This window comes from Ipomoea triloba, chromosome 15 (assembly GCF_003576645.1).
Source record: "Ipomoea triloba cultivar NCNSP0323 chromosome 15, ASM357664v1".
Taxonomy (NCBI): Eukaryota; Viridiplantae; Streptophyta; class Magnoliopsida; order Solanales; family Convolvulaceae; genus Ipomoea; species Ipomoea triloba.
Window position 1 is genome coordinate 781,136 of NC_044930.1, and position 24,432 is coordinate 805,567.

Here is a 24,432-nt window from a genome sequence, read left to right on the forward strand (position 1 = left end):
ATTCTTACAGTTGGTATCAGAGCAAAATATAATCTCTGCCTAGTTATTAGTTTGAATGTGTATGCAATATGAATATATTTATTATATTAAAAGCATACATATATATATTTGTGCTTTGCTTTTACAGTACATATATATTTGGATTTAATATATGTACACATATAGAAGCAAATTTCTGCTCAATATTTGCATATTAAGTAGTAATATTTTCCGTATCCACATATACATTTATATCTAGTTTTCATATGTGTATATACATACATGAAAATTTATTCGAAAATATTGTTATGTGTTTTTCGAAATATGAATGAACCAATTTCGAAATAAATATTATAAAATAAACCTACCGCAAAATTTATTCACGACCGCGGAGACATGCCGGTGCGTGTCGGCGGTGGCGATGGCGTCTGTTAGCGGTGGTGAGCGTGGCCAGCGGCGTGGCCAGTGGCGGTGGCGAGTTCCTCCGGCGATCTTCCGGTCCCTTCGCCAACAGTGGCGTTGGCTCGGGCCGACCTCTGCTCCGGCGGCGACATCTTCCTCCGATCGGTGATGGCGTCGGCAAGGGAGAAGAGAAGGCGGTGGCGGTGCTGCTTTCCGACTCTCTCTCCTCTCCGCGACTCTCTCTCTCTCCGCGATTCTCTTTTTCTCTCTCTTCTGTCCGTTACTCTCCCTCTTGTGCGACTGTGGATGAAATATTGTGGCTGTTAGGTTTAGTTTGGCAGATGGAGTATACTAATATACTATGGATTATGGACTTAGATAAGTTTATTAATGAACATCATAATGGTGTAAGGTTTATGGGCTTGGGCCAATATTATAATGGCCTATATTATGGTTTATAGGCTTGGGCCTATTTATTATTGAACTAGTGGAAGAAGAATGATAATGGGAAATTGTATTAGTTTGGGTTTGGCCCAATTCGGCCAAGCCTATTATACTTATAAAAAAAAAAAAAATATAATTGGGCCCATTTAGATTGTTTAAGTCATTTGGACATGCTTTAACTTTTGGGCTCACTATAATTATATATGGGCTTGCTATAGTATTTTCCTACATCATATTTGAGCTTCTTCTATATTTAATTGTTCAATTTAATTCCTCATTGATTTACTATTAAATTATATTCAATTTTGAACAAATATTAAGTTTACATTTGTGATTTGAATTTTAATTTAATATTCAGGATTATATTAAATTGCCTTAAGTATTGCAATTTAATTATGAAGTATGAGTTAATAATATGCATAATCTGAGCATGCTATGTATCTTTATTTGCAATGATTGTTTGACTGTTATAATTATTCCTTTAGAAAAGCATGTTCTTTAAGGATGAATTTAGAGCCTTCTAGGTCTGAATTAAATGTTTATTATGCATGATATAGTGCCTTTTAGGTGAATTTAGTGCCTTTAAGGATAGATTAAGCATATTATTACTCTTCAGTTGTGTCTATTTAAGGGCACATTAAAGAACCAAAGATAGTTCACCCTTTTAAAAGCCTTATCCATAGGTGAACTCACAATCTTATAGATCTCTCAAACGATTTTACTTCAAATATGAAAACACATGAATTAGGGAAGTTTCTTGGGGAAGAATACTAGTTATATGGCCTTGGCTTAAAACGCCTTGCTGGCTGAAACTGTCATAGTGCCTTCAGTCATATTGCTACTAGTTCCCTTGCGACGCTACTCTGTCTAAGGAGTTGGTTTTTAAAGGAGCCTTAGCACCTACCAACTTTCCTGGGAGTATACCTAAGGATTGTCTATCATGATTTGGTTCAATTTGTTTGTTAGGATTTTCTTGCCAATGTGATAATATTTAATTTTGGTCGATTAAAGAGTAGCCACAGCATCTTCAATTTACCAAAATTACATCTTAAGTTTTACTCACATAAATTTAAGGCAAGAATATTGTGGTTAACTCTGCGTAATATGATAAAATTTCGCCCACAGGCAATTTTGTTGTATTTGTAGTGTTAATTAGGATGAAATACGAAACTATGATCATAATTTGCCCACAGGGATTATGTATCGGCATATAGTTTGGTAGTTTTGTCATTAAGGGTAAAAAAAAAAAAATCAAATAAAATCGTACCCATTCTATTTCCACCATTCAGTCTTGATGGATTCATTGTGCGTAAAAATTTAGCCCACAGGCAATTTTTATGGCATACGAGTCTATCTTTTGCATAACTTACATTGGTAACAATATGCACTTCAGTCTCTCTCTCTATATTTTTTTGCCTCAAAAAAAAAAAAAAAAAAATATTCTAACCAAGCATTCATTGTTACTCTTTACAGCAACTCTACCCGTCACTCAAACTATAACTATTGATGTTCCTTTGCTTAACGACGATAATCACAAAGAATGGAAAGATGCTATTCTCCTACATTTGGGATTATTAGAGTTAGATTACGCTGTTCTGAATGAGGAACCCTCCGAGGTTACTACAGAAAGCACTGACGAAGCCAAGCAGCTTCGTGCACGATGGGAGAGATCCAATCGGTTATGTGTGCACCTCATTAAGTCAAAAATTTCGAGAGAAATTCGTGGTTCCATTGAGGAAATTCAGAAAACCAAGCCTCTGCTCAAGGCCATTGATGATCAATTTGTTGACTCAAAGAAATCATCGGCAAGTACTCTAATAATGCGATTTATCAATCTTCGTCTTACCACTGTTAAGGGCACGCGTAAACACATCATGCAAGTAAGGGATATTGCAGCTCAACTAAAGAAGCTGGAAATCATTTTACCAGATACTTTTGTGGTGCATTTTGCACTTAATACCCTTCCTCAAGAATATAGCCCCTTTAAGATTTCTTACAACACACATAAAGTAGATTGGTCTATCAATGAGTTGATAACCATGTGTGCGCAAGAAGAACAAAGGCTTATGACTGAGATTGGGGAAAACGCTCTAATGGCCACAACAAAGTATAAAAGAAAATCTGGAAAGTCCAAGGGATCCACCGTAGCAACTAAGGGCAAACTGCCCCCAAAAGCTGACATTAAGAAGATACAGAAGTGTTTCTTTTGTAAAAAGAAGGGACACATGAAGAAGGACTGTATCAAATTCAAGAAGTGGATGTCCCAAAAAGGTAATGTTTCCTCTTCTTTTGTATGTTTTGAATCCAATATGTTAGAAGTTAATACTAATTCTTGGTGGATTGACTCTGGTTCAACAATCCACATTGCAAACTCCTTGCAGGCTATGACAAATCTGAGACAGCCAACGGGAACTGAGTGTAGCATCTTCTCTGGAAACAAGATTGCATCACCTGTAGAAGCTGTCGGAGTTTGTACTTTAGTTTTGAATAATGGTTTTGTTTTGACGCTAGATAAGACATTCTATGTTCCTAGTTTCTCTAGGAACTTAATTTCAGTTTCTAGACTTGTACCCTTTGGATTTAAATTTGAATTTAATGCCAAGTATTTCAAGTTATTTCATAATTCTGCTTGTATTGGCACTGGTACATTATCTGATGGTCTTTATCGTCTTAACTTAAAGAATGTTTCAATTTATAATTCTTTACATGTTCAAAACGGCACTAAACGATGCAGTATTAACGAAAACTCCTCAATGTTATGGCATCGGAGATTAGGTCATATCTCCCTTGAGCGTATTAAAAGATTAGTAAAGGATGGAGTACTTTCTACTCTAGACTATACTGATTTTGAGACTTGCATTAACTGCGTTAAGGGTAAGCAGACAAACAAGTCAAAGAAAGGTGCCAATAGAAGTTCAACATTGTTGGAAATTATTCACACTGACATATGTTGTCCTGATATAGACATGCATGGTCAGAAATATTTCATCACCTTTATTGATGACTTCTCAAGATTTACCTATGTGTATTTACTTCATAATAAGCATGAAGCATTGGATGCCTTTAAATTATTTAAAGCTGAAGTTGAAAACCAATGCAAGAAGCAAATACAAATAGTTAGATCAGATAGAGGTGGTGAATATTATGGTAGATACACTGAAAATGGACAAGCACTAGGACCGTTTGCTAAATTTCTTCAAGAGCATGGGATTATTGCCCAATACACCATGCCTGGATCTCCGGATCAAAACGGTGTTGCTGAAAGAAGAAATCGGACTCTTTTGGATATGGTGCGGAGTATGCTGATAAACTCCACACTTCCAAAATCGTTGTGGACTGAAGCACTTAAGACGGCAACGTATATATTAAACCGTGTTCCTACCAAGGCTGTCCCTAAGACACCTTTTGAGTTATTCAAAGGTTGGAAACCGAGTTTGCATCATATGCGTATTTGGGGATGTCCGTCTGAGGTGAGAATATACAATCCACAAGAAAAGAAACTTGACCCGAGGACAATTAGTGCTTTCTTTATTGGATACGCACAATCTTCTAAGGGTTATAGGTTTTATTGTCCATCACATACTACTAGGATAGTGGAATCAAGGAATGCTAAGTTTCTTGAAGATGACTTGATTAGTGGGAGAGATCGATTTAAGAACTTAGTTCCTACTTTTGATCATATCGACTCTCACCCTTCTACGTCATCTAATGGAGTTGTACTTATACGCAGTGTTCCTTCATTAACACCCGCGGTTATACAACCTACCATTGATATTCCACAAGTTGCTGAAACTCAACAATTTCAGGAATTACAGCAAGTTCCTGAACCGATACAGACTGAACCAATTCAAGAACTACCCTTAGTTCCTGAAGAGGTAGTTGCCCCGCAACCTTCTCAAGGTATCGGTGGTCCAACATTAAGACGGTCTACTCGGATAAGACGTTCAGCATTACCTAGTTATTATGAATCGTATCTACAAGAATCTGACATTGGAGCTGAAAATGATCCTGAAACTTTTTCACAAGCCACAAATTGTGAACATTCTGATTTGTGGTTAGAAGCCATGAAAGATGAAATGAATTCCATGAAGAGTAATGGAGTTTGGGATCTTCATGAGTTACCTAATGGGGCCAAGGCTATTTCTTGTAAATGGGTTTTTAAAACCAAAAGAGATTCATTAGGTAACATTGAAAGATACAAGGCCAGACTTGTTGCTAAGGGATTTACTCAAAAAGAAGGAATCGATTACAAGGAGACTTTTTCTCCTGTATCAAAGAAAGATTCTCTTCGAATTATCTTGGCTTTAGTTGCACATTTTAATCTTGAATTGCAACAAATGGATGTGAAAACTGCCTTTCTTAATGGTGATCTAGAAGAGGAAGTTTACATGAAACAACCTGAAGGATTCTCTTCTAAAGATGGTGAAAATTTAGTATGCAAGCTTAAGAAATCCATATATGGCTTAAAACAAGCCTCCCGCCAATGGTACATTAAGTTCGATGGGGTTATTTCTTCATTTGGTTTTGTTGAGAATCCCTCAGATCATTGTATATACCATAAGGTGAGTGGGAGCAAAATTTGTTTTCTAGTTTTATATGTGGATGATATCTTGCTTGCCACTAATGATATGGGGATGCTTCGTGACGTGAAACAATTCCTTTCTAAGAACTTTGATATGAAGGACATGGGTAATGCATCTTATGTCATTGGCATAAAGATTCATAGGGATAGATCCCGGGGCATACTGGGTCTATCGCAAGAAACCTATATAAACAAGGTTTTAGAAAGATTTCAGATGAAAAATTGTTCACCAAATGTAGCTCCCATAGCAAAAGGAGATAAATTCAATATGGATCAATGCCCTAAGAGTGACCTGGAGAAAGAATCCATGAAGACTATTCCATATGCTGAAGCAGTTGGGTGCCTTGGATACATTCAAGTATGTACAAGACCGGACATTGCTTTTGCTGTTGGAATGCTAGGACGATATTTGCAAAATCCAGGTATGGACCACTGGAGAGCTGTAAAAAGAGTTTTAAGGTACCTCAAAGGTACTAAAGATTACAAGCTTGGATTTAGACAGACAGATAACTTGGATGTTATTGGATATTCTGATGCGGACTTTGCTGGCTGTGTTGATTCTAGAAAATCGACTTCTGGGTACGTGTTTATCATGGCTGGTGGGGCTATCTCATGGAGAAGTGTTAAACAATCTTTAATAACTACTTCTACTATGGAAGCCGAGTTCGTTTCTTGTTTCGAAGCTACTTCGCAAGGTGTGTGGCTTAAGAATTTCATCTCTGGACTTAGGATTATGGATTCTATATCTAAGCCATTAAAAATCTATTGTGACAACTCAGCTGCAGTCTTCCTAACTAAGAACGACAAAAGTGGGAGTCGAAGCAAACACATCGACATCAAGTTCTTAGCTATTAGGGAGCGTGTTAAAAGAGAAATTGTGGTCATTGAGCACATTAGTACTGAGTTGATGATAGCAGATCCCTTGACTAAAGGCATGCCTCCATTTAAATTCAAGGATCTTGCTGAAAAGATGGGACTTTCACCCAATTTGTAATTTGTATATATACATTCAGTTTTAATGAAATTCTTTTGCATTCAGAAATTTTCTCATTCTAGTATGTACACTTTAAATTTATTGAGAAAATATTTCAGTCGGATTTGAAATAAACATAAGGTTTATTTTCATTAAGTTTTTCTTGTTTCCTAATTAAGTACTTAAAGGCAGTTTACATTTAATCATAATAGATATTACTCGCACTAATGAGGACATATCATTATGGTTAGTGTTATCTTGTACTTTGAGTTTGATATTTGCACCAAGTGGGAGAATGTAAGAACAAATAATAAAAGGTCAAAAGTATGAGTCCACTAAACTCCACTATGACCTTAAATCAGGGATACACTAACACCTAAATTAGGGATCCACTAATTTATGTTTTGTTCTTATTCAGAAAGTGGTGCAAATAATTAAGAATAGGAAAATTTTCATGATTAGTGCATTGATGGAATGCAACTATATAAAGGCCATCAAAATCCCCCTCACTGCTTGACATACAGTCTTATACACCATCTGAGAGAGTTGAGTCAAGTGAGAGAAAAATAATTAGGAAGCTCAAGCAAAGGCAGCAGCACAGTTCAGTCAGGCAATCAAACAAACAACTATGGCTGGAGGTTAGATCCTATATATTTCATATACTTCAGTTTTAATTCTTACATTGTGAACTCAAACGAAGCCATTTTGCTTATGTCAAAAGTGGTCGTGTTTAAAGTTCTGACCTTTAGGAGATTGGGGGCTATAAATTGAGGTCCTCTTGATGAAAAAGAAGCCATGAATGACCCATTGACCTCGACACTTTTTGTTGGGTGAATCACTGCCGTTGGTTGTCTGTAATTTATTTGATATATCATTTCTGATATATTGAATTACAAGCAGTAAAAAAATCTCATGAAACTTACCTAGTAGAGTTGATATATGCTTCAATTTTATCACCAATTTCTAGGAATTCGACAAGACTAGCTGGTATTCTAAAGGGAAATGCGTTTTGCAGGGAAACTTGATCAGAAATGATAATTCCTTTTGCACCCATCTTCTCTATAGTACTATCTTGTCGGTTCTGAGATACGCAATACAAAATTTTTCCTTTCACCTTACTCTCGTCAAGTGTATCCTCGTCACAATTTCTGTATCAACAATGTTTCCCCATGTATTAATTTGGTCAAAAAGAATAAAACATTTACGTACTATAATATTAACAAAATATTATAGTATCGTGTATAAAATAAATCGAGATTTAGAATTTCATACCGGCCTAAACCGTGAAGTGATAAGCTTGCTAGTGTTCCACTTGTGAGTGGAAATGAACTGCTGTTAAAGAAGTTGAGAGAAACTCCCTTAAAAAGGAAAAACTATTGTTAATACCAGCAACAATAGTTTGACAATAACTAAAATTAAGGATAAGTGTCAAATGAAGTCACAAATCAAACTATAATTAGACAATCGAACTCAAAAATAATAGGATTGAGTTCTTAAACTACACAAATTATGTAATTAAAGCCTGACCGATTTACCTGAAATTATGCTGACGGTTATCAATATTTAAAATACTTTTAATTAAATTAAAATTAGTTTGAATATGTTACGAGCTTAAGGGGAATTTTCGTCCATCACCCAATTCAACATCGGTCTCCAAGTGCCGATCAGTGGAAGCGGCGGCCACCGTGAAGATCCACGGCGCCACATTTGTGACCGTTGGTCCAACCCCTCGTTCTCCCTCGTTTCCGGCCGAGCAAGAAGTCAATATGCCCTTCTGCATCGCATGGAAGGAGCCGATCGCCACCGGATCCTCGTTGTAGTTCGACGGGGAGCCGCCTAGGGACACCGACAATATGTCCACGCCGTCGGCAATGGCGGCGTCAAACGCCGCGAGTATATCCACGTCCGCACACTCGCCGTCGTTGCACGCCTTGTACATAGCTATCCGCGCCGCCGGCACTCAGCCGCGGGCCGTACCGTTGAGCAGCCCGTAAAGGCTTGCGCCGTGGTGCAGTGAGCCGGCGACGGTGGAAGCCGTGTGCGTGCCGTGGCCTTCGAAGTCCGCCGGAGAACTCGTTTGGTTATTGGTATCAAGTAGGTTGAAGGCTTGGGCACCAATAACTTTACTGCCACCATATAAAAATTCGGGTCCAAAATTAAATGTGTAATTTTATTATGAATTTAAAATTTTAGTTAAGACGAAACACATACTTATTGCATCCTGCAAAATTTAAGCCGGTTTGACATCTACCCTTCCATTTTGCAGGAGGAGGACCAATTCCCTTATCATTGAAGCTTGGTGAGTCAATATATATTCCTACCAACATAAAATAAAAGCAAACAAATTCAACATGGTCAGAAAATTGATTTGACCATCGTTTGATGGTCAGAAATCATGAATTTTTTAATCGCCCTTTATACTATTTTACGATTTTGTTTGTTAATATGCAAGAGTTTTCTTACCAGAATCGATGAGACCTACAATGATATCGCTTTCTACTGGGAGATTTCTCTTCACAGTTGTTGGCATTCCTAAGAAATCCCATGAATGCGTGGTATGAAGCTTTCGTTTAATGCTCGGAAACACCGATACAACTCCCTTTCTTTCTGCAATATTTAGTGAGGGGTGATGATTGATATGATCAACCAAAATGAAACAAAAAATTGTTGTAATCTCATAAAAATGTTTGCTTTTGAGGACCTAAAATTATATCCTCGTACCGGATAATATTTTGGCTTCATGGGGCAGCAACCATGCTGCCAAAGCATTAAAGCTTCTTCCATAGCTATGAATCTTGGACTGTATTGCTATTCTCTCACTGGAATACAATTCAAAACCAAAGAAGAATTAATGAAATTATATTTTTAATTTCTTTATATATAATAGAAATGAATAATTGTAGATTCGGAATATGATATTACTCTCCAATTGCCTGGGACAGAATGTTGTCCTGCACAGCCGACAAAGAAACCTTGGATCCTCCCGCGGGCAATGCTCCCATATACACAATGTATGGCTAATACAAATAGTCAAAATTAAAAAAAGTATGTCTACACAAATACTGCAATATAATAGAGTAAGTAATACTAAAAAAATGATATTGACCAAGCAAGGGTAAAAATGAAAAAAATTTATATATAATACCTTTCTCTCATTGTCGCTCGAGGCATTGTGCAGTGCAAAAACCAGGCACAAATTGAAGAAGAAGAAGAAGAGGACGGAGTTATTCCGGTTAATCATTTTTGTCATGCTAACTCTAGAAAAGTGATGGAATTATGTGGGGATTGTCTCTCAATAAATAGAAGGAATAGCATTAAATTCCATATATTTGGATGAATTTTATTGATTTGGAAGATAATTATAAAACTGGCAGGACGAAACTCTCATATCTTTGATTTATAAAAATGTGATACAAAATGATTTGTTATTATTACGCATATAATCTCATACTATGTTTATATGTCAAGAATTAGTGTGTGTATCAGAAGAGCATAATGAGTCGAGGACTATTAGGAAGACATTACCCTGGCTAACTAATACCAGATGAGAACTGAATAAATTGTATTGAATGAGATTGTTCAAAGATACAGATTACATAGGGATATATATAATGAGAGAATCTCAGGGCAGACTAGAATAGGGAATCATAATCTGACTCAAATACATAGAGTCCTAATAAGGAAGATGCTCAAAACATGCAATTCAAGAGTTACCTGATTGAACGTAACCTTGTTGTCACCTAATTAGCACATATATTATCAACGTTATACTGCAATTTGGTATCATAGTCTAATTACGTTTATGGTGAAATGTCGACGATCAAGAAAGGCTTATTTGGGAATTGGACTTTATTCATTAAAAAAAAAGGGATTTTTTTACTCTTGGATTCACAATGTTTATACTTCCAACGCTTTTACTATTTTTGTATACTTATAATCCCTCCAATTATAAATTCAATAAAATTCAACAAAGTACATTTAAAAAAAAAAAACATCTGAGATGATTTGATTGATTCTTTTTTTTTTTTTTGAATGATAACGAAAATCTATCGTTACTATTTAATGGTGTGCATTGGATTTGAATTCAATGGCAGGATAACAAAAATTGGCAAACAAACATGATAATCGTATAGTAGAATACAAGGGTGTGTTTACTAACTGAAAATTTTCTCTAATTTTCTGGAAATTTTGAAAACTGGAGAACAGAAAACAGAAAACATGTTTACTAACACAGTTTTCTATTTTGAAAACAAGAAATAATTTTTCAATTTTCTAGAAAACTGAAACACTATAAAAAACTGTTTTCTAAATGAAAAACAGCATCAGCTATTATCTATTAGACTATATGTCATTATAACCACATTCTCACAATTATCACTTACATATTTATTCATTACTATGATTACATTTATTATCATTTTCTTTTACTTATCATTATCTTCTATCTTTTCTATTTACATTATTTATTTAAACATTACTTATTTGATTGTGCTTAAAATTATACATCATTCACATTATCTAAATTAAAAATTGAAATCTATACCACACTTTATATTTTGATTGAACTCAATTGATTATTGATTTTAGTCCAGATATCAGATATCGAAATTTCACACATATATTACTATATTAGAATTCAAAATAAAAATTATATATTACATACATGTCATTCAAATGAATATATCCAAACATATTTTAAATATTAGCTCAAAAAATATTAATATTATCTAAACTAATTTTTTTGTGAACTTAATAGATTATTGGTTCAAATATATTTATATTTATGTTATATACATATATAAATTTGGTCCGGATATCAAATGTAAGTTCTAAAAATAACTCGAAATTAAACTTATTGTTAATTTTATAACATTAATTTGAAAAAATAAATTTGAAAAAATAAGTGTTAGTAAACAAGTTTTCTAAACCGAAAACAGAGAATGAAAACTGAAAAATTGAAAAACAGAAAACATAAAACAATTTTATGTTAGTAAACAGACCCCAAATGTCTCAAATAAACACAACCTGAATTCATATAACAAAAGGGGTCAATATAGACTAAACGGTAATCTAGGGGTACAAGTGAAAATACGAGGAGTTCATGAAAACCATGTTGAAAGCTAGAACAAGTGTTCATGGAGAGTAGCCTTCAAAGATTCATAAACAGCCGACCACCCTGCCTGAGTTGGGTGAGATCTGTCCCAAAAGAAGGCCACGTTTGGATCACTGCAAATCTTGTACATCTTCACCCCTTTCTGGTCCACATTGGCACAATCATATCCCTTGCTTACTCCCACGCAACACGGCTTCAATGGCGTCTCGAACCTCGTACTACCTTCTGCTCATTCACACCATTCGAAAATATTAAGGTTAGAAAGTTTGCTGACATTTTAAACACATAATTGAGGTGTCAAATGGATGGATTACCCTAAAGTCCAGTCCAATGTGAACTCATTTGGGTCAGATTTGGACCGTCTATTTGCTATAATGAGCAAACTATGACTAGCCCGTTTTATACAAAAAGTGCCAAATAGATGGGTTACCCGACAATCATTATTGCCTGAACCATACTATCAAATAATGTACATTTAATATAAAAATAATTTACTTTTAATATATTAATTAAATATGTACATTTTATTCAGGGATGTACATTATTTGTGTACTGAATGTACATTCAGTACACAAATAATGTACATTTAGTATATAAAAAATGTACTTTTTGTTATGATCCACACAACACTATGTGGACCATGGTGCATACAATGATTTACCGTTACCCGAAGTCTAGTCTATGTCGGACCTGTTTGGACCGGGTCAAATCGATCCATTTACTACAATGGGTACACTAAAACTAACTCATTTTATACTACATACATTACTTTTTGTGCATTGACCCGACAAGCCTTATTCGGTCTATAATAACCTTTGGGATTATCACATTAAAAATTTTGAAATTAATTTTATGCCTATTAAATTGTCGCACATTCACTATTTAGCTAGCTAACTGCTTAACTATCATACTAATTATAATTACTACCCGTTTGACACCTTGAGCACATATTGAACGTTGAATGCAATGAAATAAATTACCTTGAGGGAGTTTCTTTTGCTTGAAGATGGTGATGAAGGGGCTAAAGAGGTCGAGGATGAAGTAAGGGGAGTCGGGGGTCTGGCTGTTCAGCCGCGCCACCATTTTCTGCAACTTTGAGTTGTGCAACATGACAACAGAGTTCAAGTTGTCGTTGCACTGTCGAAAAGATGAATTGGCAGTCTCACCAGGAAGACAGCCTATGGGTTCCATAGACGTGACGCTCACTTTCTTGACTCCCATGCTGTGGAGGCGCTTCATGTTTGTAGCTACCTGGTTTACCACTTTTTTGGTGTATGGCACCAGATCCTGTACACATAATTTGTTAACTTTAGATACATAATAGGTTAAATGTTATTTTGAAGTAACGTCTATAATGCAAGATGAATTATGATTTATGGTATAATTTTAGAATAAGGGTCAGACATTCAAACTATACTGAATTGTGCAATTCGACCCTGACTTTAACTTCAAAAAGCTCTAATTAGACCCTCAAACTTGTTATTTTAGAGCAAATAAACTCTCTAACCTATTTTTAACCAGTAATTGCAGGTCAACTAAAATTCTGACCAACTTCAGCGAAGTTCCGACGAACAAAGCCAAACCATCAACAACTGACGATCGTCACTGTCGCCGGTGGCGTCTGGCCAGAGAAGGACGGTCGCCTTCTTCGACAGTGGAGAAAGCGACCAAGTTGGTCGCCATCTCCGTCAACTGGAGATGGCGACCACCGGTTGTTAATGGTTTGGCTTTGTTAGTCGGAACTTCGCCGGAATTAGCCGAAATTCTAGTTGACCTGCAATTAGATGTCACAAAATAACAAATTTGAGGGCTTAATTAGAGCTTTTTGAAGTTGAAGGACCTAATTGCACAATTGTGTATAGTTTGAGCGTCTATTTGACATGATCCCTATAATTTTTTATGAGCATAACAGAGCAGAGCAAGCCAATTTCACGAGCTAAGTTAAGCCAGTTTTGATAACACTAATTATTATAATGTCACGCATGGCTTTTATCATACCTCTATAGTGCCACGACCTCTTAATAGATAATCCAAATAGTCATTGCCACAAACGGTAAGTAAGGCCATGGAAGACTGCAAGTCGCTGTTTGTATACACAGAATCATCAATCAGTTTTTGCAAAAACCCAATCTGTGTTGTCATGTTCAGCCCCGCCGGAATAAATGTATCGAACACGCCGGTGCCGCCAAATGCAAAGTTCATACCATATTGCAGCCGATGCTGAGCATGATTCATCCATCTGAACGGTGTCGGAGACTTCACTCCCAAGAATTCAGCTGTTTTCACACATATATGCAACAAATCACCTCTAAAAATTGAAATGCTAATAAAAAAAAAAATTCAAGAGGAAGAAAGTGGGTCAACACTTACTCATCATATCTTATCCTATATATATCTTTATGACTTTATCATATATTCGTCTTTTAGTCCCACTTACAAGCAGAGCTAAAGTACACAAAATGCGGACGGATAACTAAGTTTACTTTAGGATAAAGAAGAACCGATCTAGAAGAAAAGATATGGTCCTGTTTGGTAAATAATTAGCCTATCAGTTAATTTTGGCTTATTTGATCACTATTAGTTGTTTGGTTAACAAGCTTTTTGTAACTCTAAAATACTAAAATTCAAAAGGCTAATCAAAGCAGCATTTTCAATTAGCTTTTTGAGAAAAAAATTTATACTAAATAGCTATCAGTTAACAGCCAACCCAATCAGCTAACTTTTTACAATCAACTAATGTTATTAACAAATCATACCTTCTAACCCAAACAACCAACAGTCATTTACCAAACAGGCCAATATATAGTTACTCTTAATTGGATATGGCATGGGAAAAAGCAAAAGGTTCGTTTAAGCATTCAATAATGGAAAGTTTTAACTTCTCAGATCACTTTAAAATATTGCACATTTTTTATTATTCTGACTCATTTTAAAAATTAACGAATTTTTTTTTTTGGTCACACTTGTGTAAGACCGTCTCACGGATCCTTATTCGTGAGACGGGTCGGGTCGGGTCAAAGTACCATGCAAATGTCATACTTATATGTGTAAATCTCACACTTATATGCTCAAATATAACACTAATCAAAAATACAATTTTTGTTACTTATAAGAGAAAAAGTAATACATTTTTCATAATAAGTAATGTTGACAAGTGTCTCTCACTTATAAGGACAAATATAATACTTTTGAGGAAAAATGTAATACTTTTAAATCGAAATGTAAAAGTATTGTATTTTCTCTTAAAGTATTACATTTATCTTAATAAGTAACAAAAATTTTATTCCTGATTAGTATTACATTTGAGCATATAAATATGACATGTGTGCATATAAGTGTTACATTTGCATCTTGACCCGACCCGATCCGACCCGTCTCATGGTGAGACGGTCTCACACAAGTTTTTGTCATTTTTTTTATGAATAAAATCATGAATTGTGATAAATGATATACCTCCTCAAATGGCATAGAGTACATGGCGTGCAGGCAGCCCACCATGCCATTCCACCCACCAAAAAGAACCAAAAAAATTGAAATGTGCAAAAAGATAAAGTATACAAACATGATGATGAGCATATGTAGACCATTATGGTCCCACCTCACACGTTATGTAATAAGAATGGTCCAATTAAACATCCTACTAGTTCCAAAACCATTTACGCGTAGAAATACCCTATAAATAGTTATTTTAAAAATGTTTCTATGGAATATCACACGATTTTAAATTGATGAGCATAAAATAACACTCTTAAGAGAGTTGTCTTGATTGGAAACACAATACAATTAAATTAATTTATCTTATAATTTTAAATAGATGTATATAATTATATAAAATAACACTTTAATTTGAGAAAATCGCTTATAAAAAACTACGTACTGTAACTGAACTCAATACCTTCAAGAGACTTCTCCTAGTAAAATCCTATCGAGACTGAACTAAACTAGCCTCTCTCATAACTTCATAAGCATATAAAACAATACTTTTATAATAGTCATATCAAATGTGACTTTACCCACCAAAGTGACCAAACTAAATTATTCATATTATGGAGTGTGAATACAAATGGAGAATGAAGACAAAAACCATGCTAGCTTCCCTATGTGTACACACACTAATCTAGGTCATATATACCGGCTCTTCTTTAACCTAAAAATCATTTCACATCAGACATTACAATATCATAATTTCCTAATTATTATCGTATAAAAATCAAATCTTTTTAATGATTTTCAAGTTTCCACAATCAATCAGTGCAGTGGATCCCATAACAGAAGAGATAATACATAATATGTAACATTTCTGTGAGACCTTTTTACATGTCTCAATTAAAGGGTCAAATTAAGATCACACACAAGTTTTTGTCATAAATAATACGTACCAATATAATCAGTGATGACGCGGCCGTCGGAGAAGCGGCCGGAAGGCTTTCCGGGGAAGGTGAAGCCATAAGGCTGCTTCCAAGAAACCGACTCCAATTTCCGGTAGTTTCCGGTGTCGGAATACGAATCTCCGAACACAAACAGTTTGGTGGGTCGGAACCCATTTATTCCGTTCTTCTTGCTGTCATTATAGCCTGCATCAGAAGCATGAACACCGGCGGGATTGCCTGAAACCACAAAAAGAAACAAAAAAACAGATGAATCTTTATATGTTCTGGAATGAATTGGAAGAAGGAAAGAAAAGAATGATGGAGAAATACGCACCGATAGTGAGGAGAAAGATGAAGGAGAAGAAGATGTTGCGCCCGCGGAAGTGGGATAGATCAGATTGCAACAATAATTTGAGAAAGAAAAATAAATGAGGCACAGATTTTACGTGGAAAACCCCTAAACAAATTAGGGTAAAAACCACGGGCAAGGGTAGAAGAATTTCACTATGAGAAAATAGGAGTTACAACCACTCTCTAACTAACAAGGAGAAAACAAGGATAATTCTCTCTTGCTAGGAAGGAGAAATACACTCAACAAACTCTCTAATATCTCTAGTATATGAGGGAAGAATAGAATGATTTGGGATGACTAGAATGACAAATGACCTCCCTATTTATAGTTGTAGATTTGGGGTCATTTTGTAATTAGCCTAAAATGTAAGGACCAAACAATAAATATTTTGTTCAACAAAGTTTGGCTACCTAACATTCTTGTTCAAAGTTGGCAACTTCCTAATTTGGCTGCTGCATGGATGTTGCCTAACTCCATTTGCCGACAGAAGAGAGGTTTAGAGAGCTTCATGTGAGGGATGGAATGAAGAAGCATAAGGAATTGGAGGTATCGGGTTGGGCCTTAATATGGGTACATCAACTATGGGACCATTCCAATTATATTATAGCTGATAATACACTCTTAAATCAGAAGTATAGAAGTTGATGATAAACTTTTATTGCACAAAATCACATTGAAGAATGTGTTAAAGGGCATGGCAAAATGACTACACAAATCTCACTCTAATATAATTTATCTTTTTGATACATAGTTTTTTCAGCCTACTATGTGAGGGTGCGTATTGAATTTGAATTCAATGGTAGAATAATAAAAGTTCACAAACAAACATAATAATGAGTACCAAATCATATAGTAGGAAACAAAAGTCTCGATTAAATACAATCTCAATTCATATAACAAAAAAGGGCCAATATAGACTAAACAGAAATCTAGGGGTACAAGTGAAAATACGAGGAGTTCATGAAAACCATGTTGAAAGCTAGCTAGAACAAGTGTTCATGGAGAGTAGCCTTCAAAGCATCATAAACAGCCGACCACCCTGCCTGAGTCGGGTGAGCACTGTCCCAGAAGAAGGCCGCGTTTGGATCACTGCACATCGTGTACATCTTCACCCCTTTCTTGTCCACATTGGAGCAGTCATATTCCTTGCTTACTCCCACGCAACACGGCTTCAATGGCGTCTCGAACCTCCTACTACCTTCTGCTTATTCACACCATTAGAAAATAACAAGCACTTATTAGAGGTGTCAAATAGACATATTAGTCCAAAGTCCAGTCTAATATAAACTCATTGGGACGATCCATTTGCTATAATGAGCAGATTATGACTACCCTGTCTTATACAAAAAGTGTCAAATGAATGGATTACTCGAAGTCTAGTCCAGGTCGGACCTGTTTGGACCGGGCTAGATTGATCCATTTACTACAATGGACACATTAGAAGTAACCCATTTTATACCACATACACAACTAACTGAACTTTACTTTTTGTCCAGTGACCAGGCAAGCCCAATTCGGTCCGTTGGCTTATACATTTTCTAAAAGATATAATTACATATATACTCTAATAAAGTAATGACCTATGAGGTTATCACATTAGAAACTTTGAAATTAATTTCATGCTTATTAAATTGTCCCTCATTTACTCTAATAAAGTAATGAGTTACCTTGTGGGAGTTTCTTTTGCTTCATGATGGTGATGAAGGGGTTAAAGAGGTCGAGGATGAAGTAAGGGGAGTCAGGGGTGTGGCTGTTCAGCCGCGCTACCATTTCCTTCAACATTGAGTTGTGTAGCATCACACCTGCGTTCAAGCTCTCGTTGCACTGCCGGTGAGATGAATGCACAGTGGCTCTAGGAAGACAACCTAAGGGTTGCATAGACGTGACGCTCACTTTCTTGACTCCCATGTTGTGAAGGTGCTTCATGTCTGCAGCTACCTGGTTTATCACTTTTCTTGTGTATCCCGGCAGACCCTATTCATATTTAGATAATGCAAGATAAACGTTGATCCATGATAATTTTTGACGAACAAAGCAGAGTAAGCCAACCTCACGAGCTAAGTTAAGCTAAGTCAGTTTTGATAACTCTAATTATTATAATTTCACGAATCAGTGCTTAGGCGCTGGCCGGCCGGCCGCCTAATGTATCACCATAATCAGTGGCCTAGCTTAGGCAGCTGGTAGGCTAGGAGTCGACTAGACCGCCTAGAGCCCTTAGGCGCTGATCGCCTAAGCCTCCTAGGCACCGATTAGGTCGCCCCTAATCGACCTATTAGCTATTGTTCCCTTCTTTTTTAAATGTGTTATTTTCACTAAAAATGATATCAGAGCAAAATAATCATAAATTGTTCAAACTTGATGTTTTTAAGTTAATATTTAATATTTTACTATTAACTATTAAAGTATTAAATACTTTATAATTATCAAGTCTTAAAAAAAAATGTAAATAAAATTTTTAAAAATTAAAACTAAAATAAAAAATACACGAGCTCTAGGCGCCGATTAATCCCCACCTAAACCCCCGAACGCCTAGCAATTTTTTCAACCATAGTTACCATACCTCTTTAGTGCCACCCAGGGACAGATAGGCCATATAGTCATTGCCACAAACGGTAAGTAAGGCCATGGAAGATTGCAAGTCGCTGTTTGTATACACAGAATCATCAATCAGTTTCTGCAAATACTCAATCTGTGTTGTCATGTTCAGCCCCGGAATAAATGTATCAAACACGCCGGTGCCGCCAAATGCAAAGTTCATACCATATTGCAGCCGATGTTGAGCATGCTTCATCCATCTGAACGGTGTGGGAGACTTCACTCCCAAGAATTCAGCTGTGTTCATCAGTGAGATGAGTCGAATTTGTTTATAAATATTATTTTTTTACATGAGTATTGAAATTTTCATCATGAAACTTTTGGACTCTTAATATTACATTTTAATTTAAAAATATTACATATTTCATCGAAAGTATTACATTTTTATCATAATATAAGTATTACACTTACAGTTTCTCTCATAAGTAACAATTTATACATAATTAATATTACACTTTTTTTTTATAAGTAATAAATAATTTATTTCTACTTAGTATTGCATTTTGCAACACAAATATTATATTTTCATCATAATCTGATCCATCTCACAGATAAAAATTCGTGAGATAGTCTCACATGAGATTCACTTCAATATTTTATGGTTACCAAGTTTAACTTAATTTGGAATGTTGGGAAAGAAAAGGTTTTCAAGCTAAAGAAAGTGGGTCATCAACACTCATCATGTCACAAATAATTTTGATATCTTTTTCATATCTTATCCTATCTATATCTTTATCATATATTCATCTTTTAGTTCCACTACTTATAAAATGACACAGATCGACCGACAGACAACTTATGTAACAGTGCTTTGGCCATATAAGGTAAGTGCTGACCAATAACTAAATAGTGCAAGTTTTACAGCCACATATTAAAGTATATACGGACAGGATGATGAGCATATGTAGACAATCATGGTCTCACCTCACGCGTTATGCAATAAGAATGGTCCAATTAAACATCCTACTAGTTCCAAAACCATTTACGCGTACAAACACCTTGAAATAATTGTTTTAAAAAATGTCTCTATTAAATATCACACGATTTTAAATTGATGTATATAAAATAACTTGATTAAAGACCCAATTAAATTAATGAGACTTTATATAATCAGTGACTGAACTAAACTAATTTCTCTCGTAACTTCAAATATAAAAGTTATATCAACTGTGATTTGGAGTGTGAATACATACCAATATAATCAGTGAGAACACGGCCGTCAGAGAAGCGGCCGAAAGGCTTTCCGGGGAAGGTGATGCCATAAGGCTGCTTCCAAGAAAACGACTCCAATTTCCGGTAGTTCCCGGTGTCGGAATAAGAATCTCCGAACACAAACAGTTTGGTGGGTCGGAACCCATTTATTCCGTTCTTCTTGCTGTCATTATAGCCTGCATCGGAAGCATAAACACCGCCGGGATTGCCTGAAACCACAAACAGATGAATATTTATATATTCTGGGATGAATTGGAAGAAGGAAAGAAAAGAACCATGGAGAAATACGCACCGAAAGTGAGGAGAAAGATGAAGGAGAAGAAGAGAGGTTTAGAGAGCTTCATGTGAGGGATATTGCAGAGCTTTGAAGGTGGGGAACTGGGAATGAAGAAGCACTAGGAATTGGCAGTATCGAGTTGGGCTTTAAGTTTGGTATATGTGGGTATCAACTATGAATTGGCGCTTGCAAAAAAAAAAAAAAAAAAAAATCAATTGGCCCATTCCAATCGCACTGAAAAAGGTGTTAATGACAAAATAACTTTGTTTGTTTTCTCAAAAAAAAAAAACAAAAAAAAAAAAAACAACTTTGTTTGTGATACATAGTTTTTTCAAATTATTCCTAACTCGCAGGATTCCGCACTTGAAGTATCTAAATATGGTAAATCATGAATTGCATAAGTAACTTTTCAATTAATCTCCCACCTTACTGTGCCCCGGAGCCCAACTCACATCCTACTCTAATATGGGGAGTCCCACTTAAAGTAGGTCTAACTACAATTATGTCAATTCTGATTGAGATGAGGTATGAACTTAAAATCTTTAATTTTTTATAGAAATCAATGAATAAGTTAATAATAATAAATAGTTAACGGACTATTCTGTTACTAAAATTTATACTAACGGAATGTAGAGTTATTTAAGAAAGAAAATAATATAATAGAGGGTAAAGAGGGAAAGGTTCTAAAAAAATAATAATATAAACCATTCATTTAAACATTTTTAATTGACTTTTATTAAATTTGTAGTCTGTAGATATTATATTTGTAGATATAAGAACAAAAGGTACCAATATAGACTAAACAAGAATCTAGGGATGCAAGTGAAAATTGGAGAAGTTCATGAAAACCATGCTGAAAGCTAGAAGCCTAGAACAAGTGTTCATGGAGAGTAGGCTTCAAAACATCATAAACAGCCTGCCATCCTGCCTGACTAGGGTGAACGCCGTCCCAGAAGAAGGTCGCGTTTGGATCGCTACACATCGTGTACAACTTCATCCCTTTATCGTCCACATCCGAGCACTTGTTTTTTTCGCTTACACCCATGCAGCAGGCCTTCAATGGCGTCTCGAACCTCCTCCCACCTTCTGCTAATGATCCACACCATTCGGAAATATTAAGGTTATGAAGTTTGTTGACATTCTAAGCACATAATAGAGGTATCAAATAGATAGATTAGCAGCCAAAGAACTTGTGTTCTAGTGACACTCAGTTGCACTTCACATGACAGGGGTGCGTTCGGACCTCACTCGTGCTTCATTAATTTGGTTGAGACAGTAGCTATAAGTTCGGTCAAAAATGTTGTCATCAGGTAAGACTGATATAGGGTCGGATTTTAGGGCATGCAAGATTGACAATAGCACAGGACTCCAAAATTTTGACCTCGTGTCGGATTTTAAGGCGTGCAAATTTTTCTCTATGCAATTTTTCTTCAATTCACAATTTATTTATATTTTGATAGGGCCTCACTTATTTACCAGCACAGAGCCACGCAAATAAAAAAATCAGCCCTGGACCGACATAGTCCAAAAAATAAATGAGCTATTGGTGTGTCGGTCCAAACCCGCCCATTTGACTCCTCGAGCACATACTGAGAGTATTGAATGCAATACAATGAATTACCTGGTTTGAGTTCGTTCTGCTTGAATACGGTGAGGAAGGAGCTATAGAGGTCGAGAATGAAGTAAGGGGAGTCTGGGGTCTTTCTATTCAACCGCGCCACCGTTTTCTTCAATAGCTTGTTGTGTAGCACGGCGATGATGTTCTCGATGTCGTTGCATTTCCGGAAAGATGAATGGACAGTGGCTCTGGGAAGACAACCTATGGGCTCCAGAGAGGTGACGCTCACTTTCTTCACTCCCAAGCTGTGTAGGCGCTTCATATTTGCACCTAGCTTCTTCACCACGGTGATCATGTATATTGGCAAACCCTAATATTCACACTTCAATCTATAAATTTCATAGACTTCAGTTCAAATTCAGTCGCGACTTAACATGGCTTAAAAAAGGCAGCCGTTAAGAAAATGCACAAATACACCACAAAACGCACAACACACCCAAAAAAATGCATTGTACCACCCACACCTAATTGTGCATTTTCGAACATTGTGTAGTGCGTTTATTCATACGTAATGGTGCATTTTTGGTGATGTGTGGCCGCCCCTTAACATGTGGTCAGTGCTGCCCCACCACTATGTATACAAATATACACCCTTAAAAAATGCATTACACAAATATGCATCATTAGGTACGCATCACCAAAAAACACACCACTGGGTATGCAAATATACACCACAGAGTGTTATCAAATGCACCATTAGGAACAAGGAAGTTATGGTGCAATTATTTTGGGTGTGGTGTGTTTTTTGGTATTTTTGTGTATTTTCATTGTGGTGCGTTTTCTAACATTGAATGACGCATTTTCTAACATTGAGGGGTGTGAACCGCACCGATTGCGAAGGTGTGGCCACATTTCAACAGATTTCTATATCATTATATATAATGTTATATATGCATGGGTTTTATGATGAGATGAATTAAAGGGATGGTTTTAGTTAGCATACCACTTTGGTGCCACCTTTGAGTAGATAGGTAGCATAGTCATTGCCGGAATGGGTAACTAAGGCCATGGAAGACTGCAGGTCGGTGTTTGTATACACAGAATCATTAATGAGTTTTTGGAGAAAATCGATCTGTGTGGTCATGTTCGGCGCCGGATATATTGTATCAAACACGCCGGTGCCGCCAAATGCAAAGTCCACACCACTCGGACCATACTTCATCGATTTGTACGGTGTAGGAGACTCCACTCCCAAGAACTCAGCTGTTCACACATATATGCAACAAATCACATTGAAAAATTAGATAGAAAGAAATGTGTGTTATGACCCTAATTAAACTCGTGATGATCATGTTTCACTCACTCGACTATATATTTTGGGATCAGAAAATGAATGTTTCTTTTATTCTTTTTTTGAAATGACAGTAAAACTCACAATTACTATCTAAAGGTGTGTGCTCGATAAACTTCATCATGTAACCCTAATTGAGGTAAATCAACCATGTATTGTGACCCTAATCAGCAAGGGATCACAATAACTAAACCAAGTTTATAGCTGATCGGCTCAAACCAAGAAGTTCAATAAATCACTCCTAGTAAAAACGACGTTTATATTAGCCAAAAAGGAAAAAGTTAAAGGTGCACAAATATAAAGTATATGAAGATGATGATCATATTTAGACTATCACGGTCCCACCTCATGTGTTATGCAATCAGAACGGTCCAATAATTAAACATCCTACTAGTTTATATAAAACACCTTTGAAAGGGTTGTTTTAATTAGACTCATAACTTCAAACATATATATATTGTCTCTGATGTCCGCACTTGAGTTATTTTAAAATTCTTCACCACAAACAAACTAAGTTCTTTTAGCATTTGAACTACCTTAGCTTTGAGTTATATCAGATTTCTTTAACGTAAAAACCATTTCACATTAGACATTACCAATATCGTATGTTCGTGAATAATCATATAAAAATCAAATCTTTTTTTTTTTTTAAATGATTTTCAAGTTTTGGTTAATGCCATGACAGGAGAGACCATAAATACATACCAATAAAATCAGTAAGGACACGGCCGTCGGAGAAGCGGCCGGAAGGCTGGCCGGGGAAGGTGATGCCATACGGCTCCATCCAAGAAAACGCCACTTTCCGGCTGTTCCCGGTATCAGCGTACGAATCTCCGAAAACAAACAGTTTGGTCGGTCGGAGCCCATTTATTCCGTTCTTCTTGCCGTCATTATAGCCTGCATCAGAAGCATGAACACCGGCGGGATTCCCTGAAACCAGAAAACAGAAACAAAAAAACAGATGAATCTTTATATATTCTGTGATGAATTGGATGAAGGAAAGAAAAGACTGATGGAGAAATATGCACCGATAGTGAGGAGAAAGATGAAGGAGAAGAAGAGAGGTTTAGAGAGCTTCATGTGAGGGATATTGCAGAGCTTTGAAGGTGGGGATGAAGGAACTGGCGGCATCGGTATTTATGCGTATCAAGGAGCTTTTTTGTCCATTCCAATTATATTGTGTTAATCAGCACCTGGGTTAATAGTAAATTCTATGACCAACAC

The 24,432-nt window shown here is 36.1% G+C and overlaps 2 protein-coding genes and 1 pseudogene across 5 annotated transcripts; all 3 read right to left on the minus strand.

Moving 5' to 3' along the window:
* The window catches only part of LOC116006749, a 12,626-nt pseudogene extending 3,005 nt beyond the window's left edge, over positions 1-9,621 (minus strand).
* Positions 9,622-11,341: 1,720 nt separating this feature from the next.
* Positions 11,342-20,462, minus strand: LOC116006941 (GDSL esterase/lipase At5g03610-like). Of its 3 annotated transcripts, XM_031247472.1 has the most exons (7): positions 20,380-20,412; positions 16,707-16,735; positions 16,198-16,230; positions 15,873-16,100; positions 13,492-13,769; positions 12,474-12,780; positions 11,342-11,718 (listed from the first exon to the last, which is right to left on the minus strand). In XM_031247472.1, the coding sequence occupies exons 2-7, from the start codon at positions 16,723-16,725 to the stop codon at positions 11,501-11,503; spliced, it is 1,083 nt and encodes a 360-aa protein (XP_031103332.1). In that variant the 5' UTR covers positions 16,726-16,735; positions 20,380-20,412; the 3' UTR covers positions 11,342-11,500. The 3 variants fall into 3 exon arrangements, with proteins under 3 accessions (XP_031103332.1, XP_031103331.1, XP_031103333.1); XM_031247471.1 differs by lacking the exons at positions 15,873-16,100; positions 16,198-16,230; positions 16,707-16,735 and adding an exon at positions 20,004-20,231 and having other exon boundaries at positions 20,315-20,462; XM_031247473.1 differs by lacking the exons at positions 11,342-11,718; positions 12,474-12,780; positions 13,492-13,769; ... (1 more) ...; positions 16,198-16,230; positions 16,707-16,735 and adding exons at positions 17,044-17,416; positions 17,883-18,189; positions 18,776-19,047; positions 20,004-20,231 and having other exon boundaries at positions 20,315-20,460.
* A 544-nt stretch (positions 20,463-21,006) lies between these two features.
* LOC116006943 (GDSL esterase/lipase At5g03610-like) lies at positions 21,007-24,336 on the minus strand. Of its 2 annotated transcripts, none has more exons than XM_031247475.1 (5): positions 24,237-24,336; positions 23,914-24,138; positions 22,861-23,120; positions 21,921-22,227; positions 21,007-21,385 (listed from the first exon to the last, which is right to left on the minus strand). In XM_031247475.1, the coding sequence occupies exons 1-5, from the start codon at positions 24,286-24,288 to the stop codon at positions 21,168-21,170; spliced, it is 1,062 nt and encodes a 353-aa protein (XP_031103335.1). In that variant the 5' UTR covers positions 24,289-24,336; the 3' UTR covers positions 21,007-21,167. The 2 variants fall into 2 exon arrangements, with proteins under 2 accessions (XP_031103335.1, XP_031103334.1); XM_031247474.1 differs by having other exon boundaries at positions 21,007-21,388.
* Positions 24,337-24,432: the final 96 nt, after the last annotated feature.

What these genes read in the sequence shown, in the direction of transcription:
- LOC116006941 (XM_031247471.1), bottom strand. Translation starts at nt 20,366, where the DNA reads ATGAAGCTCTCTAAACCTCTCTTCTTCTCCTTCATCTTTCTCCTCACT. An exon ending in GAGGTCGTGGCACTATAGAG is followed by an intron (nt 12,781 to 13,491) that starts GTATGATAAAAG and finishes TTATGTGTACAG; the next exon opens with GATCTGGTGCCATACACCAA. An exon ending in GCAAAAGAAACTCCCTCAAG is followed by an intron (nt 11,719 to 12,473) that starts GTAATTTATTTC and finishes GTGAATGAGCAG; the next exon opens with AAGGTAGTACGAGGTTCGAG.
- LOC116006943 (XM_031247474.1), bottom strand. Translation starts at nt 24,288, where the DNA reads ATGAAGCTCTCTAAACCTCTCTTCTTCTCCTTCATCTTTCTCCTCACT. An exon ending in CATCTTTCTCCTCACTATCG is followed by an intron (nt 24,139 to 24,236) that starts GTGCATATTTCT and finishes TTCTGGTTTCAG; the next exon opens with GGAATCCCGCCGGTGTTCAT. An exon ending in TGTCCTTACTGATTTTATTG is followed by an intron (nt 23,121 to 23,913) that starts GTATGTATTTAT and finishes ATGTGTGAACAG; the next exon opens with CTGAGTTCTTGGGAGTGGAG.